This window comes from Betta splendens, chromosome 13 (genome assembly GCF_900634795.4).
Source record: "Betta splendens chromosome 13, fBetSpl5.4, whole genome shotgun sequence".
NCBI lineage: Eukaryota > Metazoa > Chordata > Actinopteri > Anabantiformes > Osphronemidae > Betta > Betta splendens.
Genome location: NC_040893.2, coordinates 7,014,607 through 7,032,724, shown reverse-complemented (window position 1 = coordinate 7,032,724; position 18,118 = coordinate 7,014,607). Strand labels below are relative to the sequence as shown.

The following is an 18,118-nucleotide window of genomic DNA, read 5'->3' as shown; positions in this document are numbered from 1 at the left end:
CAGTGAGCTGCCACATGAGTGGAGCTACTGTAGTGTGAAATGTCTTGTGTGAAATGTCTTGCTTCTGTGACCTTCTGCTTTCTAAGCTGTTCTCTACCAACTGACCTACAGTACCAAACCACAATTGATCAGTTGATCAGCATTTGTGATTGTTTGTATTGTTGCATCTCAGAGTGGGTACTTGTGTCTTGACTGGGGGCATTTTAAGGCCTTTAATATCTATACAGTTAAATTAACAAACACATGAAAAGATGACTTCAGTGTTAGAGATGATCTAATCATGAGAAACCACAAATGACATATATTCAGTGCATGTTAGGGAATTGCCATGCTCACAAAATGTCAGTAATGGTTTTGAGGTTTGACAGTAACAGTTTTGGCAGCATGGTTGCTCGTAATGATGTTTTAACCAATAGAAGCACACTACGGAAAATGGCAAGTTTAAAAATGGAAATGTGCCAGATGTCTGCATGACCTGCTAGGGGTACAGTATGTTATTTTTTATGTTATTTGTATTTTTACAGAGCTACGGTATAAATGTAAATGTGGAACGTGGTTCTTATGTGGTGATGGTGTTTTTATTTTTCTATGTGTAAATACTATATAGATAGTTCAGAGCTAACAGCTCTATCATTTAGGGACTGTGTGCACAGTAATTTGTTCCTTCTTATCGCTCTAATGGCCGAAACTGAATCTTTGCTTATTTTAAAGACACCCTCAGACCTGTGTCCTAACACGTTGTTACAATAAGTTACAACTCTGTTTCAATTGAGTTTGCAGTTCTGAATCTGTGATTATTGAAAACGGACGCTGTGTGTCACAGTTTCCTACGACCGTGTTGGAGAAGCGTGTGATAAGCCTGCTGAGTCCCATCGCTTTTCATCCGGTGACAGTTTGAACAATTGAACAATGTGTCAAAATGACTTTTAAACCCACAGCTTATGTCTGAAGCTATAATAAGCTGTCTGAAAGCCGTTTCTCTAGGGCGTCTTGACATCAAACAGTTTACACACAGGTTTGACAGGTTTCTCTGTCATGGAAGCTGCATCACCTTGTTTCATCAGGTTCTCCACAAATGTGAAACTGTCAACCTCTACCCTGTTGAAGTGTCTCTTTCCTGCCCCCAGTCTGTGCATACCTCCAGACAACACTACAGTATCTCCTGGGTTTATTTAATTTCCAGGAATGTCATTTAGAATTCCTCATAATTCAATGCTGCAGGGCCATCTGTCAGAGGATTTAATCGGAGTGTGACAAACGGTTCTTCCCCCGGCTGCAGCCGCCGCACCGACCGTTCTGCAGCTCATTAATTTCCTGCCCAAATATCAGCCCGCGCTGGTGTCGACAGAGGGTGGGATGGAGGAAGATCATATTTCATTATTACATCAATCAGACCCACGTGCAGATGCCACAGTAAATCACACAGAAAGCGACATTAATCGAACAGGGAAAAAGCAACTTCAGGTGTTGTGTACTGGAAAAAAGTAATTTTAATCCAGTTCTGCTGTTTCATCACCATGAAAAAAATAGACACTATATGAAATAAAATATTATTTAATATATGTATATATGTTAAAACATTTAAAATGATAACACATTTATTATAAACTTTCTGTCCCCTACAATTTACAAACAGAGAAATTTACCCTAAAAATAGAATCAATGCTTAAATGCTGCATTAGGTTGAATGAGACTGTCCAAATGTGCCTAAAAAGTAGACAGTGAGCATATGTCCATGTAAATGTTGGCCATTCAGTACTAACCCACAGAATAGTATAATAATTGTTATTATGCTTAATAGTTTTAAGAAATGGCCAGTGCTAAAAATGGTCAATACAAAGAATTTGTCTCATCCACCAGCAGCCAACATTTCAAACAGAAAGCAACATTTCCTTTGTGAGACATATAATTAACTATGAAACTTAATGTCAACACTTTCGAGAAACCATGTGTGGCTTTACCCTCCGTCTCTGTTGGCCACCACTCCAGCCACTGCTGTTCAGTTCTGCAGGCATCAACCCGATTGTTGTCATGTGTTTATGTTAAAGTTTGTTCATAATACAATTACACCACACGACTCTAACCTCTAACACGTCACCAGTGGGCTCAGTAATCGCCACCTGTGGTGACGTGCCCTACATACAGACGAGCCAGAGAAAAACAAGCTATAACCTGAAACACCATGCAGCGTTAGTATTAATAAATTGAATATTTATTTATTATTGTTTTCATGGTTGCTTAAATTACACAGGGTTTTCTCGAGCAGTGTCATGCCACACGTCTTCCTTATCGCCCGGCCACTGGGCTCATTTTGTTGTGGCGTAATCGCTGCAGAATACGTGGCGTCAACATGTCACAATTAGTGAAGGGAAAGCGCAGTTTGAAAGAGATTAGAGAGAAGGAAGCTGAAAAGGACCAAGAGCGTCTTTAGGAAACAGGGTCAGATGACTTGGCAGACGAGCAGCAGAAGTGCTTGTTATTTGCCATCGTCATGACGCCTCACATCCTCCACTGTTTCCTATGGCACAGCAGTTTCTGTACAACACATTTTGACTATCTTGCATTAATCCTAGACCTTCTTCATCATAATAAAATACAAGTAACTCCAATACATGCTTTCACCGCGATTGTGAATTTAGGACCTAGCTATTAAATGCGTCCCATTGTCCGGCATCTGTTATTCACTGATCTTTTGTGGCATCTCCAGCTGAGTTGATGTCGCCGTCTGAGACTCCATGGTGCCTTTGGGCAGCGGCCTGCGGCAAAGAGCCGCCGTCAGTCTCCTCCTGAACACCCTGCACAGGAACACGTAGATGAGCGGGTCCAGGCACACGTTGGTGGTCGACAGCCACAGGGTGCTTTCCTTGGCCACGTAGAGCGTCTGGCAGTGGCCGGCGGCGTTGCGCGTCTGGGTCAGCGTGTAGGGAACCCGCGCGAAGTGGAAGGGGGCGAAGCAGACGAAAAACACGCCCACCACCACGAAGACCTTGGCCTTGGTCCTGCGGCTGGCTGCGTGAGAGCTGCTCTTCGAGGCCTTGTACGACTCGTAGACCTTCTTGCTGATGAAGGTGTAGCAAACCACCATCAGGGCCAGCGTTCCCCAAAAGACCACCTGGAAGCAGGAACAAACACAGTATTAACAAATTTAAAGTCGTCCCACTGCAGAGATGCTGAAAACAGCTGTTGTGAACTGCTCTTATCTGCATTCTTTCTTCAGACAAGAGTGACTCACTTAGAAATTAACCCAACATTTGCAGAGCTTAATTCATACTTTATGACTGTATGTATCTTGATGTTTAGATCCACATCAGAGAGCTGTGGTTTGGATTAAGAACCTGTCTCTGTTTCACTTCCACTTCAGTTTGCTCTTTTGAATATTGCTTCAAAAACCCGGTTTTATTCACACTTTTGTTTTTACTTTGTATGAATATCATAAATGAGCTGAGCTGAATAATTGGTCGCTGACAACGAAAGGGTACCTGACAGAAGTAGTTGAACCCCTCGTGCCACATCAGGCCTGCGGAGCTCTTCAACGACGTGCACCTCAGCTTGTTTCCAGAGCCGGGGAGCGGCTGGTCGCTCAGGATCACGTTGGGCAGCGCTAAAGATAACATCACCCCCCAGACGGCTGCGCTCAGCGCCTGACCCACGCGGACCTTCTGCAGGACGCACTTCCCAAAAGGCCTGACTATTTTCAGGTAGCGATCCAGGCTGATGAGGCCCAGCAGGAGGATGCTGATGTACATGGTGATGTAGAAGAGGACGGCGGAGTAGCGGCAGTAGAAGGCGCGCAGGTGCAGGGAGCCCACGCCCGCGTCGCTCAGGACTTTAAGGGGAATGGTCAGCGTCATCAGCAAGTCGGCCACCACCTGTGGAAGCGTCACGGGTTGCATTTTGGTTTTTATTAGTGTGTGTGCGATGAGAGAACAACGTTTCCTACCACATTCTTTAGGAAGACCACGAAGGTGGAGGTGCTGGGGATGCTGAAGAAGATCCACGCCGCCAGCAAATTCAGGATGAGGGCCACTATGAAGAGGATGCTGTACAGACAGGGGAAGACCATGGACGTGATGCTGGTGTCGCGCACACACTTGACGGAGGTGTTGGACACGGTGTCGTTCATCGTCAGACTGTTCTTGGCCCTAGTGAAAATAAGAGAGCGATAACGTTTAAATACAGGAAGCTTCAGTAGCACCGATGAAAAAAAAACAAAAGCTGATCTTGGACCTGTGAAAATTCAGCTATTTACACACAACGTACTACAGCATTCTACAGTCAGTCATAGTGTAGTGACTGCTACAAAGCAGGCTTCTGGTGACACGTCCCTACTGGAACACAGTCCATCAGCAGGCGCTAACATATGAAAAATACTGTTACTGTATGTCTTCCAAACATATATAAACAATCTCTACCTTTGAGTCTAAAAGAAGTACAGTATAATAACCGAGTCTTACCTTCTTACTGCGTTCTGCTGTGTCTGAGGATGTAAACAGTGAACAGAGAATTGAAAAAAGAAACACACAAGAAACATTTTAAAAGCAGGAAGTGAAAAATCTACAAGAAAAAATGTACTTTACATATTTGATGAATGAAGAAGCACTACGGACCTAAAGAGGTTTCACTGCCTGCCTCTCTCGGTAGTTTCTCCCTGTGTTAAAGTGTGTGTGTGTGTGTGTGTTGTGTGTGTGCGTGTGTGTGTGTGTGTGCGTGCGTGCGTGTGTGTGTGTGTGCGTGCGTGTGTGTGTGTGTGTGTGTGTGTGCGTGTGTGTGTGTGTGTGCGTGCGTGCGTGCGTGTGTGTGTGCGTGCGTGTGTGTGTGTGTGTGTGTGTGTGTGTGTGTGTGCGTGTGCGCGTGTGCGTGTGTGTGTGTGTGTGTGCGTGCGTGCATGCATGTGTGTGCGTCTGTGCGTGCGTGCTCTTACAATGGGTGGTCTCTGGAGCGACTGTGTGGCTGTCTTGTCACAATCCCAGCGCGTTCGCCAGCCTTCCTGCGGGTGAAAGCCCCCTTCCTTCCTCGCTTCCTGTTCCAATTGTGTGACGAGAGCCCTGCTCTGCTCGGTGCCAGTGCCCCTGCCTCCGCCGGCCTGCGTCACTCTCACTGGCTGTTGACAGACCAAGTCCGACGCAGAGGACTCCTTTCTTGACACACATCTACAAACCCGTGCACGTTGCTGCCCCTCCCTCCGCCACTGCAGTGTATTTACCCCACCTCTCGCTGTGTTTTCTCATGATGACACTCAACAGGAGCAATGGGAGGGACAAAAGACAAACTGTGCCACTGACATAATAAGAATTTGTGATTTCAATATAATACTGCATCATGCACAATTAGAATCATTGAAACATGACATACAGTAGCAGCGGACACTTGACTGATCCAATGTTAAAATAGTTCATTCTGAGAACAACAGGATTTCCTGTGTGACTTGACTTGAACCTGTGCCAGGAATAGACTGATGGGAATTGAGAAATGACATGAATGTGTTTACTGCTGTCACCATCTGCTTCCACTGTCCACATATATGAAATTCTCTAGAAAACCTACCAAATACACAAACAATTCACGATTGCCAGTTGGTCACAACCTCGTGTTTATTCCAGTGACATCGCAGGATAAACTTCCATATTAATATATATCAACCATGTTATCAACCAGCAGTAAGCTTAATAATACGGTTGAAGAATATTTCACATGCAACATTTGGTTTTATGGTTTTGTTCAAATGGAAAAAAAATGATTTCACCTGTTCTGCTCCATACTTTATTTCAGATCTTTAGTTCTTTGAATACATGCGTACAAATACAGTTAATTCAGTAAAACTGACCTGATTCCTTACGCACACATTTGTTCTTTCCACAAATTTATGATGCAGAAAAACATAAAAGACTTGACCTACAGTATTGCACTGTTACTGCAAACATTAGACTTCACTGTGTGATGCAAATGTTAAGTATAGTTATTCAGCTTGTTTTGCATGGCAGCCTCGTCCATAGTTATTCTAATAGAAACGATATTTGCCTTCTGAATTTCACCTCTTGCTACTGTGTTGTAATATAAAACCAGAACTTAATTGTCGCCCCATCATTTACACTTCACAAGCGTTAGTGTATGAAACCAAGCTCGACAGCTCAACGTCTACATAAAGTACATGAAAACAATACATACAGTAACATCTGTAATCTGAGAGATGATCTGCAGTGACGTCAGAGCTCAGTCCGTGGCGCGTGGTTTTCTCCACCTCAGAGCCTGGTCTTTGATGAACCCGCGCTGCCTGTTACAGCTGCTCGAACCGAACCCGGAACCTTGCTCACTATAGAAACCAGCTTCTCTTTGAACTCTCGACACAGGAAGACGTAGAGGAGCGGGTCCATGCAGGTGTTGGTGGTGGCGAGCCAGAGGCTGAATTCTTTGGCAAACTTGGCCCTTAAGTCGAAGCAGTAGGTTTTGGAGGAATAGGAGACTTGCTGAAACGTGTACGGGATTCTGATGATGTGATAGGGCACGAATGACACAACGAAGACGATGACGACCAAGAAGACCCTCAGTTTGATCTTCTGATTCCCGTGGCTGTTGTTGCTCCCGGACTTTCGGAACGAGTACAGAACCTTGTTTGCGATGCAAACGTAGCAAACTGCAACAACCACACTGACGATCCAGAACAAGACGTTGAGGGAAATCACAGTGATGCTGTGGCTCTGGAGTCCGGCCGGGCCCTTCAGCACCATGCAGGAGCTGATCTGGGTCACGTTAACCCCTGATTTGTCTGTTAGGATGATATTTGGCAGAGCAGCGCCGCCAAACAGACTCAGCCAGACCAGGCCCGATGTCACTTTGCTGAATTTCAGATTCTGACTGACCATCTTGCTCTGGGGAGCCATGATCTTAAAGAAGCGGTCTAGACTGATGAAGCCCAGCAAGGTGATGCACGTGTACAGCGTGCTGTAGAAGGTGGTGCTGATGACGCGGCACGCCAGCTTGAACAACGCCGTCGGCGCGTCGGGCAGTTCGGCCGCCGATCTGATGGGGATGAGCAGCGTCAGAATTAGGTCGGCCGCCACCAGGTTTTTCAGGTACACCACGAAGGTGGAGGTGGACTTGAGGTGGAGCGACACCCAGGCTGCCACACCGTTCAGCAGCAGAGCCAAGGGGAACATGAAGAAGGTTAGAGCCGGCACGATGTTTTGGTCGTAAGTAAAGCCGTCGCACTGGGAGATGTTATTTGACGCCTGATTGGACGGCATCGCTGTGCCTGAGGGTCGGAAGAGTTGACGGTTGAAAAGCCACATCTGTACATGCAGCATGTGAAGAGACATAAATGTTCCTCTGCCTTGTTCCCTGCTTTAAGATCATTTTAAAAAGCATGTTAATATGACTAAGATTGACTGAGAAAGTCCTCGAATGACATCATCTGCTTTCACATCATTTTAAAAGCATGTTAATATGACTAAGATTAACTGAGAAAGTCCCCAAATAACATCTTCTGCAAGAGACAGATGATAACATTTAATCTTACTGTATGTATATTCGCCCACGCTCCCCAAAACTGACTCACAGGAAGTAAGTTGACATTCACTGCAGTCCTCTCCAGCTATAGAGCAAATAATTGAACATATGCTTCTACCGACTGTGTGAAATCGTTTTCTTTTCTTTCTTGTGTTTCTACTTACTTTGCTGGTAGCTCGGAAACGTAAACTCCCCCCAGTCGTCCATCGTCTGTCGCTTCTTAGAGATCTAAACAAGGCAACGTGTGTTCATGCTGCTGTTTAAAGTCTTATGCTGCACACAGTCTCATCAAAAAACATGTAAATACATTTTAGTACAAACTCAGAACTGTTAAGAGTTGAGGATGCTGTTAGTTTCCTCATCTCAGAAGCAAGAGTGGATTTAAAGCTTCTCTGACATTCAAGGAATTATCATGAATCACTGCATAGTGAACTAATGATAAAAATAATAAGATACATTTTAATAACAACTTACAGTTGATGAGTTGTCTCACTCTTCTCAAATGCAAAGTAATGAAATGGAAGTAATACTGACATTTCAAGCTGTTTAAGAAACACAAGGTGTTTAATTTTCCTAGCAAACAAATCAACATTTCAGCTGTGATGAGGCAGTATATTAATCATGACATATGCAAAAATAGGAAAAGCGTATTGGGCCTCAGCTAAAAGAAGACGAGACGTCACTGAGGGTTTGCCTGGATGAAAGCTTTGTGCTGTACCTCAAACATCACTGACTTGTTTACAGATCAGCAACTGAATTGTAACTCCGTAATCACTGACATATAAATGTTTCTAATACTGACATGTCTTCAGCTCTGAGCATCATTCTGAAGCTTCAATAATCATGATGTTGTCAGCACTATTAATATTTGTTGTTGAAGGCGTTGTTGATTTTTTCTCGTCTCTTCATTTTGCGGTTAACTTTATATAAGTTATTGCAACACATTAAAAGTTAATTCTGCAGCAACTGGTGCATACTTAGATCTTATTGTCTGCTTAAATAAAAAATGGTCTCTAGAGACCAAGCTCATTTATTTCACTGATTTAAGTTTCATGTGTAGTAAACCATCTCTCCATTGTCCAAACTAGGGGTCACGGGGTCACGGCTGTCAGTGGGCGAGAGTCAGGGGACGCCCTGGGCAGGTCTCACCCAGTAAATAAATACGACCAATTACATTTATGAAAATAGTGGTTACAGACATTATTATAGTATAATGAGTTTTGTGGTTAGCATCTAAATGTGTTTTCATTTTTATTTTCACAGTTTGACACTAGGGAGGGCGATTGCAAACACATATGGTTTATTACCTCAAGAGCAAATAATTAAAGGACTCATTATTTAGTGACTGAAGAAAAACATTTTTGGCAAATGCGTGTTTGTAGGGAGGTCGTTCACAATACAGCTGAGCGATGTGCATGCAGCTCCACCAAGATTTATTGTATGCATATACATCTACAGGCTTTATACATAGAGTACATTAACTGTACATATATTGTGTAACATAATTACTGACTGAAGACACAAGACTGGAAAACGTATGTATGTGTGGGATAGAAACAGAAAAACAAGTAATAATACAACAAAATTCATTTCAAAGCCTTTAACATCAATGCTTTGTGTGTGTGTGTTTATTACATTTTATTTTTTAAATATGTTGTCAATTGATGATAATATTTATTAGGTCACTAGGGGGCAATACAACACCACAGTCAAAGCCGGCGTGGTGTTTTCACTCATGTCGTGGGGTGCTCCACTTTCTCTGCCTGTGAAACCCTCTCATTGGAGCAAAAGCCGACACAGACGCCTCCAGCTTTCACCATGTCCACCGCCTTGTCCCTGAACTCCCGGCTCAGGTAGACGTACAGCAGCGGGTCCAGGCAGGAGTTGGTGGTGGAGAGCCACAGCGTCAGACTGTGGACCACAAACAGCCACATGTCGGAGCAGAGGTCGAAGTCGGCGTTGACCGTGAAGGGAACGCGCATCACGTGAAAAGGCACGAAACACACGACGAACACGAGGAGGACGGAGAAGACGCGCAGCTTGGTCTTCTTCTTCCCGCCGCTGTTGCTGCTGCCAGACTTCCTGAAGGACTGCAGCACTTTGAGGGTGATGCACACGTAACAAAACCCAATGAGGACGGTGACGGACCAGAAGAGCATCTCCATGAACAGAACCACGCACTTGTGGAGCGCGACGCCCGCCGCGCCCTTCATAGCCATGCAGAAGTCCCCCGTCGCGTTAGCAGGACGCTGGTTGGTCAGAACCACGGTCGGGACGGCTGTGCTCCCAAACATCACCACCCAAACCGAGGCCGACGCCCCCACGCTGAAGGCCACGCTCTGCCCTAAAGCCCTCCCGTACGGCCTCACGACCTTGAAGAACCGGTCCAGGCTGATGAGGCCCATCAGCGCGATGCTCGTGTACAGAGCGCTGTAGAAGACGACGCCCGAGTAGCGGCAGGTGAAGGCCTTCAACGCGTCCCCCGCCCCCGGGAGCGCGCTGGCCGCCATGGACGGCAGCGCCAGGGTCACCAGCAGGTCGGCCGCCGCCAGGTTTTTGAGGTACACGACGAAGGTGGAGGTGGAGCGCAGGCGCAGAGAGAGCCACGCGGCGGCGGCGTTGAGGAGCAGGGCCACTGGGAAGGAGAGGAGGAGGAGGACGGAGAAGGCCGCGTTCACGGCGCTCAGGCCGACGGGGGAGCAGGGGGGGGAGGGGCCGGACGCGTTCCCAGGCGGCATCGGAGCAGCTGGAAGAGGAAAGCCTAGGAAGAAGTACAGGCGTCAAAGACAGGCTTGGTTTTCGCTGCGCACCAGCTCCTTCACAATAAGAGCCGCGAGCGTTTTGTAATCGACCGTTCTCCGTCTGTGTGTTCGTGAATTTGCGTGCGAGAGCAACATTCGTGACGCGAGATCGCTTGGCGGATGAGCAGGCGGGAGCTCAGCGTCGTCAGACGCTGTTTCCCAGCCTGCACCGCAGGCTCTGATTTGCCTCTGTCATTTTACTACGTGCACTTAGACATTAGCGACTGTGATGTGGTTTCGTACTTTTGACCGGAGCATTTGAATGCGTCCCGGATGCAGAATGAGGGGACTTACGCAACTGATGACTGCATTTTCTCTGCAACAAATAGACAGGTTATATTTACCGCCATACACTTCTATTTACAGATAAAGTATGATGCTTGCATGCTTATTCATTCAATGTCTTCTTGTGCATGTGAAGAAAACTATGTCTACAGATGAAAAACAGGATGAACTTCTCTGAACAACAAACTCTTAGTGTTTCCTGTGAAGTGAAGCATCTCTCTCTTACCGCATAGCTCATAATAGAAGGCTTTGTCAGATGTTCTCTTCCCCAGTCACCGGCGTGCACAGAAATAATTCAATAAACCAAACAACTCTGTGTAATCTGGTGAAATCTGAGAAGGTTGTAAAAACCAACACTCACCGAAATTGTTTATCTCCTCAACTCCCCGGCGTGCGATCTGCGAGCGCGAGACCCTGACAAAATAATTTACAAATCTGCGTCGGCCCCTTCAAACAGGGAGATGCAAATCTAGAAATGCCGAGCAAATAACATGATTTGTGGTGAGCTGAGTGTTTTCAGGCTGCAGGGGGGATTTCTGATCTTGTAATTCATTTCCATTTATCCAAATGTGTTAAAGAGGCCTGTTGATAATAATCCGTACAATCTACAAATGGCGTAAACCAAAGCAGTGAAAAAGCTCTGTCAATCAGATTCTTTATGCTATGAGGAATTTCTGAAGATTCTTGTGGCTTTGACCTTAAGTGAAAGCATCATTTCCTTTTTTTGGGCTTGAAATGAAACACTTCAGTGGCACGGAGAAAGAAAAACAACAACAATCAACATTTATTTATTGAAATGTCTCACGCTAGAAATACACTAATTACTGCAAGTGGCGACATATAATAATGCTGTAAATCTAACTTTTGATGTAGCATCTTCTTCCACCTACAGACAGTCAGCCTTCCTGTTTATTAACAGTATAAACTCATGACAGCATTCAGAAAAGTCTTTTTGTCCGGTACTTTATGTTGAGGCAGGGTTTCACATCTCAACGTTGCCCGGTTCTGACTCGGACCCTTGGCCCGTTAGCCGGCCACAGGTACCTGCAGGCAGCTGCAGGCTCTTGAACAGAGTGTTCCTGAAGGACTTGCAGAGGAAGAAGTAGATGACAGGATCCAGCAGAGAGTTGAGGGACGTGAGGAACAGCGTGCTCTCCTTCAGCTGAAACAAGAAGAGCTTGAGCTTACAGTCAAAGAGCCCTCGGGTCTGGCTCATCGTGTACGGCACACGGGCGAAGTGGAACGGCACAAAGCACACAAAGAACACGGCCAGAATCAGGAACACGTTGGCATTCGTTTTTCTTTTGGCCCGACTGGGCTTCCGAGTTGACGCCTGACACGTAGTCCCTCTGGTCTCCTGGGACTTGGTGCGGGAGTAGGATCTGTACAGCTCCCTGGTGATTAAGGTGTAACATACGATCACAGTCACCAGGTTGACCCAGAAGATGACTTGACAGATATGATTAACCACCTCGTGCCAGAACAGCCCAGCCTCTGTCTTCAGGTCGCTGCACTTGAAGTATCTGGAAGTTGGGGTTTTGCTGGTCAGGATCATGTTCGGTAGACAGAGCCCGAGCATGACGGTCCAGATCACCCCAGAGAGGAGCTTTCGCCGGGTCAGCCGGGCAGCGTTTGTCCCCCGGAACGGGCTCAGGGTCTTCCTGCAGCGATCGATGCTGATGAGGCCGAAGAAGAGGATGCTGATATACATGGTGAGGTAGAGGAGCACGGAGGAAACTCGACACACAAATATACGCAGCCCGATGGAGGCCATGTTGGAGTCCGCTAACACCTGCAGAAACACAGTTAAACACAAAAATCACAAGATCCAAGGTAAGAAAAACAATACTGTAAGTGTTTGGGTTGCCAGGTTGGGTAACTTCAGCCCCCATCAGCAGAACAGATTTATTAATTATATAATGTAAAATGATTAAAAGCTGTGAAATCACTTGAATTACAGTAGCTGATTATGAAAAACTGGTAGAGAAGATTTCACAAAGCAATTAGCTTAATTTAACCAGACCTTGAAGGGGAACGTGAAGGTCATGGTCACATCCGCAACCACAACATTCTTCAGATATATGATGAAGTGAGACCGTGAGGGGATGCGAAAAAACACCCACACAGCCACAGCGTTGAGAGCCAGCCCGGCCACGAAGAGAAAGGTGTAGAGCGTAGGAAAGACCACGGTCTTCAGGACGTTGTCGCGGGAACAGCTGCCGTTGCCTTGATTCCCAGGAAACAGCGGTAAAGTGGCGTTTCCCTCCATCAGTCCTTTCTAAGAAAAGGGAAAAACCATGAATGAATAACAAAACAAACCCCCCCTGTTGTAATACCATACAAACTTCACTCTACTTTCACATACTGTATTTTGCAAAAATGAAAGAAAGGAGCATGTTTGTTTCTTTAGCACAGTTTGCTGCTGTGCTAAGTAGCAGTCTTTTAATATTTTTGTCAAATACACAATGTTTCAAACAACTGCTTTAAGTTCTGTTTTACTTCATTTTGAACTGCAAATTGGCACAGCAGCAATTTCTGCACAAAACTTAAAACTGATATAAGATAAAGCTTAAGAACGAGCCAGTCAGACATATTATGCACATGTTCACTTTATGGCCACGCACTAGAAAAACGTCAATGTATTTGCTTTGTAACAGGTCAACAGAAACCAAGTCAAAGATTCATTGGTTAAACGTGGTGTAACTAACCTGTGATGCAGTCTGTGAATCCTTCTGTTGGGTCCTTGTGGCTTGTCTGAGCTGTGAACCTATAATGCTGCCCGTCTGCCTGTGCATGTGTTAATGCACACGCAGACAGGCAGCACCAGGAAGACTTCTTCTTTCACCTTCCTGTCACGTTGAGACTGCACGCGTGTTTGTGAACACCAGGCGAGCACAACATTCCATGATGCTCATCATGTTTAGATACAAACACGCTTTTATGGATTTATACTGTTGTTGACATTGGTAAGACTGCAGTGTTCGTAATGATCTACATACAATGATTTATTCTACTGGTCTTTTTTTATTTTTTTTTTACCTCTGGTGAACATGATTGTGTAATTTCTGCATAAGTGGACTAAAACTATAATTAGTCTCTTTTGTGTTTTTCTTTATAGCACTGCAACACAAGAGTCATTGAACACATTTTGCTTTTCATTTTTTGTGTCAGCTTTTTCCTTTCTGTGGTGAGTGAACAATATAAATCCCAGCATGCACTGGGATAAATCAACCCATATTAAACTTTGAACAACACGTACAGAAGGTATTTGTTACATTAACTTACTTGTGCGGATATGTGGATAATAAATATCCTTCATTAAACTGTCATGCTTTGACTCTGAACACAATGTAATGGCATTAGTTTCAAACCCAAGCAGCCTGGAAACATATGGAAGTAATACCCCACCTTTTAGACTAGGGTGGAAAACATGAAACAGTGTTTGGCTGATGTTTTACTGATATAAACTGTTCCAAATAATTCAGGTTTTGAACTTATGCCTTCTCAGGTCGTTTTGGCTCCATCCTCTGTAACATGGTCTCAGAGTCAGGGTCCATTGTTGTGAAAATAGATGTGTAAGCAGGTTCACTGTCCAAACCACACTGAAAAAAAGGAAGCCATGCATCAGAAAGATTTGAATTAGTATCATCAAATGTTTTCTATTTTAAAGAAAAATGGAATAGTATCCTGTAGACTCTAAACCATGTGCTGAGAAAGTACATAAACGCATTTGGTTCATGAAAAAAGTCCAAGCAGGCGCCAATACTGTCACTACGCAGCTACGTTATTTTGCATTATTTGTAGTAGTAAGCAGACACTAATGAAAGAATATACTATAGGTTCACTTTGTGCTCAAATGTTTTGTAAACGTCCCAGAATTAAACTTATTAGACGGTAAAATTGCATCTATTTGAAAAAGTGGTACTCAAACAATTCCCTTACTTCCCTTACTGCAGCAAACCGCGTTTGACGCCATATTGCCTCAGCGAAGACTTGTTCCGTGGTGACAAACTATGCATCTGTTTCTAAGTACTCTTATTCTTTGAAGACTCATTCGTTTTTGCTCGTTGTGCATAACGTTTGTAGGAATGTTGATGGTTCCATCTGCATCTTGCTTAGCTGAAATAATAATCTGTTATTGTTTATTCTGGTTTAGTTTTTGCAGATTGACAAACAAGCTTCTTCATGTCATGGACTTGTGGTGAGCATATTATTTATAGTACTGACTACTGACACTGTGTTAATCCAAATCATAAGAACTTTCCAGTCTTGTAAACTAACAAAGTAAAATTTAAACTGTACTGAAGTTAATTTAGATCAGATCCAGCAATATTAGTGTTTTATATATATATCTGTGTTATATATCTGTGTGGTCATGTGACATTATGCATTAAAAGTGCAGATAAGAATCATTTTCAAATTACAGTATATTATGAATGCACACTTGATATTTAAAATATCATGTTATACTAAAGTAATTACATAATGGTATAAAATGAACTGGATTATGTTGGAATAAAGTGATTAAATTGTGCATGATCAACATGCTAAATTTACATTACAGAAACTTGTTTCAATACATATCAGCACAAAACAATTGTTTTGATTGAACACAAACAGTTGATGTTATTTTATTTAATTCAGATATTTTCTGTCAAATCCAAAAAATTTTTTTATTAAATTAATCCAACAGATTTTTTTTTTCAGTGCAGGCTCAGCACAACGAGGCATTTCCAGAACCGGTGTCTGTTATACAGTACCATGAAGTCCTTGGCACTGTTGTAAGTCTGAGGTTTTAAGTAAAATGCAGTAACAGCAAACATCTCTGACCGTCTACGTCACTGTGAGTGTCACGCGTTCTAAGTGCTGTTTCCAGCAGTGACTCTTCTTCTAAATAATTCTGACTCATGTAAGGTGAAAGTCTTAGGCAATTGTCTGTCTGTTAATAGTGCTGAATGGTGGCTTGGATGCCGATCACTTCCTCAGATCACCAGGTTTCCTCCACCGTCCTTCACTCAGCTTCTGATGAGCCCTGTGTCTGACCTGGAGCACGTTCTTCCCCTGGGTCCAAATATCTCAACACTTGGATGAAGACTGGGCTCCAGTCATCTTAAATCCACGGTTTGAGCAGTTTGGCCAACGGCAGGCCTTTCCTCAGATTTACAAACTTTGGGAGGATTTTATTTTGGCAGTTCTGCCCATGAGACCAGCTGACGTCAGTCTCCTGTGTCCTGTGTTCAGACGCAGGCGTCTGTTTCTCAAGAAAGAAGCTCGTTAGTCCAATAATCCAATATTCAAATATATTTTCTATATATTAATGGCTTCTCTAATTATTATTTACAGCATTCATTAATAAGCCCACAATGTTCATCAGGCCTTTGGAGCTCCAACAGAAAAATGTTACATCACTGTTGTCATTTTCTTTCTGCCATCCTTTGCACTTATTTCCTCATCACATCCCCCTGATGACTTTTTCCCCTTAATTCTGTCGAACACTTTTACCGGCAAGAAAGCAACTTCCTGTATCTGGGTCCGAACCCGTGCAGTCAGCAGCATTCACTTCCTGAACAAATGTTTATCTGCTTTTCAGTATGTCTAGAGGTTTACATTTACAAGGCTCTGTGGCTACCACTAGCATAACTCAGTTCATATTTTTATTATATAAAATGCATAGGTTTCTGTTCATCTATTTTTATGCCCAATCCTTTGCTTCAGTAAATATCTGTGGTTTCCACTCAGACATGAGTTGGCCAGACGCTCAACCTCCTTTTTTTTTTCCTCTCCATGGCGAGTCCTGGTTTTTATTTTGCCAGTCAAGCTCTCAAATCAACTCCAGGACGAGGCAGGTGTAAGCCAAGCTCCCGTAGCGGTGTTTCAGATTTACATGAATCATTCTCGCTGAGGCCTAGTCAAATGAAATCGTTTGTGTGCACAGTGGCAGACGTGCAGGCGGACGCGGGCGAAGTAATCCTCGCCAGCCCCGTCTCAGACAGACAGGAAGACGGGAATGAGGAAAGGAAATCAAAAGCCAGTAACACAAGACTTCACTGAATTTCCATTTCGATTCCCATGAGCCTCCTCAGTGCCCCCCGCCCCCTCCCCACCAGCAGCACACTCATTCTTTCCCCTCTCTGTAGGAAGACGACTTTCCTCACCTCCTGCGTCACCCCTTGACCTTTGAGCCGCCACTCATTGCTCTCTGTCCCAGTCTCCCGACCAGAAACCTGCAGCCCGCAGCCACCGGTCTGCCTGCAGAGCGGGGATAAACACTCTTTTCCCACCCTGTGGCGATAATGAAGCTGCGGAGAGGAGGCAGACAAACTTCTCCTCCTCTCCACTCACGGGGTTCTGCCTTCGGCACGGCTGCACTGAGCCCATCATTAAGTAGCCTTTGAAGGGACTTTTATCACAGCAGTGAGCATGGGGTTGGGAAAAAGCCATGGAACGACACCCGGGTGTTTGAAGACCAACATCAAGCTGAACACGCACATCTGTAACAGCTGTGTCTGAATGAACCTTGACCCTGACAAGCCATCGGCGGGTTATCCTCATGTCATGGAGAAAGGCAGAAACAAATATTCAGGGTGGTCCTTGTTTGTGAGCGTGTGTGTTTGTGTGTATACATTTCCTTTGGCAGGTTTTCAAATGAGTCCTTCTCACAGTGTTTGGACAGTGTTGGGTTTCTTCAGCTCCTGCTGCTCACTGTGCCTTCTAGAGGCTCTGTCTGTCTCCCATATGGCCCAGCAGCACTCACGAATTTAAAACAGCTCACGTGGGGGTTCGGGGGAGATGTGGATATAAGTAAACAGTGCAACAGTGCAATTTTTCTAGGCTTTATTGAGACTTCAAAAACTTGGCTGTCTGCGCTGCTAATGTGTTAAAGATCATGTTTATGTAAAACACATTCAGAAATCGAGAAGTTTAAGAAGGCTTCAGCTTGGTAACTGCGGACTTAAGCATTCCTGCGTTTCCCACGGGCCCCATGAGTCCAGCACCGGGTTGTGATCCAGCATCAGTCACTAGATAAACACACACACACACACAAATATAAATCATTTGATCCAACGGGCTTCTGGGTTTTTGTTTCTACCGGTGAACGGAGCTGTCGGTTCCATCCCCAGTCTTGTTCCTAGCAACTGCTTTTGTTTTGCTCATCTTCTGCGTCTGGTACACGCATCAGCGGCAGGATGCTGAACACTACCTGGCCTTTACCCAGCCAAGCCTTTGATAAATGCATCCGCTCTGACCTAGGCAAGAACATATCTGGGAGCGCTGTTCACCCTGTGGCTAATAAAAAATGATGAAATATGTGTTAACCCATGTGAAATGAATCAGTGCAAAACATTCTGCTAAAAGATTGTAAAAGCCGATTTACCTCAGCAGACTGTGTAATGGCATAAAGTATGTGGACTTTAAATTTATGTTTATTCAGATGAACAATGCTAATAGTTTTCGCTTTGCTTTACACTAAATGCAACCAATCACCTCAGTTTGTCTCATCATCCTCTACGTGAGGAAACAGAGCTGCG

General features: G+C 44.5%; 4 protein-coding genes and 1 long non-coding RNA gene across 8 annotated transcripts; 1 reads left to right on the top strand and 4 right to left on the bottom strand.

The window, feature by feature from the left end:
* Positions 1 to 1,538: 1,538 nt before the first annotated feature.
* LOC114868588 (P2Y purinoceptor 13-like) lies at positions 1,539 to 5,170 on the bottom strand. Of its 3 annotated transcripts, none has more exons than XM_029172325.3 (5): positions 4,922 to 5,170; positions 4,455 to 4,477; positions 3,941 to 4,142; positions 3,480 to 3,869; positions 1,539 to 3,112 (listed from the first exon to the last, which is right to left on the bottom strand). In XM_029172325.3, the coding sequence occupies exons 3-5, from the start codon at positions 4,121 to 4,123 to the stop codon at positions 2,678 to 2,680; spliced, it is 1,008 nt and encodes a 335-aa protein (XP_029028158.1). In that variant the 5' UTR covers positions 4,124 to 4,142; positions 4,455 to 4,477; positions 4,922 to 5,170; the 3' UTR covers positions 1,539 to 2,677. The 3 variants fall into 3 exon arrangements, with proteins under 3 accessions (XP_029028158.1, XP_029028156.1, XP_029028155.1); XM_029172323.3 differs by lacking the exon at positions 4,922 to 5,170 and adding an exon at positions 4,608 to 4,740; XM_029172322.3 differs by lacking the exon at positions 4,922 to 5,170 and having other exon boundaries at positions 4,455 to 4,597.
* A 520-nt stretch (positions 5,171 to 5,690) lies between these two features.
* Positions 5,691 to 7,169, bottom strand: LOC114868230 (P2Y purinoceptor 13-like). Its single transcript, XM_029171675.3, has one exon. The coding sequence runs from the start codon at positions 7,152 to 7,154 to the stop codon at positions 6,240 to 6,242; it is 915 nt and encodes a 304-aa protein (XP_029027508.2). The 5' UTR covers positions 7,155 to 7,169; the 3' UTR covers positions 5,691 to 6,239.
* Positions 7,170 to 8,847: 1,678 nt separating this feature from the next.
* Positions 8,848 to 10,342, bottom strand: LOC114868558 (P2Y purinoceptor 13-like). Its single transcript, XM_029172261.2, has one exon. It carries the CDS (start codon positions 10,239 to 10,241, stop codon positions 9,237 to 9,239), a length of 1,005 nt encoding a protein of 334 aa, XP_029028094.1. The 5' UTR covers positions 10,242 to 10,342; the 3' UTR covers positions 8,848 to 9,236.
* Positions 10,343 to 11,351: 1,009 nt separating this feature from the next.
* LOC114868557 (P2Y purinoceptor 12) lies at positions 11,352 to 13,515 on the bottom strand. Its single transcript, XM_029172260.3, has 3 exons — positions 13,298 to 13,515; positions 12,613 to 12,867; positions 11,352 to 12,381 (listed from the first exon to the last, which is right to left on the bottom strand). The coding sequence occupies exons 1-3, from the start codon at positions 13,382 to 13,384 to the stop codon at positions 11,572 to 11,574; spliced, it is 1,152 nt and encodes a 383-aa protein (XP_029028093.1). The 5' UTR covers positions 13,385 to 13,515; the 3' UTR covers positions 11,352 to 11,571.
* Positions 13,516 to 14,144: 629 nt separating this feature from the next.
* LOC129605037 (uncharacterized) lies at positions 14,145 to 17,899 on the top strand. 2 transcript variants are annotated; one of them, XR_008696503.1, is made up of 2 exons: positions 14,145 to 14,790; positions 15,302 to 17,899. It is a non-coding gene; the product is annotated as an uncharacterized LOC129605037 (long non-coding RNA). The 2 variants fall into 2 exon arrangements; XR_008696504.1 differs by having other exon boundaries at positions 15,297 to 17,899.
* The last annotated feature ends 219 nt before the right edge of the window (positions 17,900 to 18,118 follow it).

Coding starts and splice junctions, on each gene's coding strand:
- LOC114868558 (XM_029172261.2), bottom strand. CDS start 10,241: ATGCCGCCTGGGAACGCGTCCGGCCCCTCCCCCCCCTGCTCCCCCGTC.
- LOC114868230 (XM_029171675.3), bottom strand. CDS start 7,154: ATGTTCCCCTTGGCTCTGCTGCTGAACGGTGTGGCAGCCTGGGTGTCG.
- LOC114868588 (XM_029172322.3), bottom strand. CDS start 4,531: ATGTTTCTTGTGTGTTTCTTTTTTCAATTCTCTGTTCACTGTTTACAT. Junction 4,143..4,454: donor CAGCAGAACGCAGTAAGAAG/GTAAGACTCGGT, acceptor TATTTTCACTAG/GGCCAAGAACAGTCTGACGA. Junction 3,870..3,940: donor TGGTCTTCCTAAAGAATGTG/GTAGGAAACGTT, acceptor ACGCTTCCACAG/GTGGTGGCCGACTTGCTGAT.
- LOC114868557 (XM_029172260.3), bottom strand. CDS start 13,384: ATGCACAGGCAGACGGGCAGCATTATAGGTTCACAGCTCAGACAAGCC. Junction 12,868..13,297: donor ATTCACAGACTGCATCACAG/GTTAGTTACACC, acceptor CCCTTTTCTTAG/AAAGGACTGATGGAGGGAAA. Junction 12,382..12,612: donor CCTTCACGTTCCCCTTCAAG/GTCTGGTTAAAT, acceptor GTGTTTCTGCAG/GTGTTAGCGGACTCCAACAT.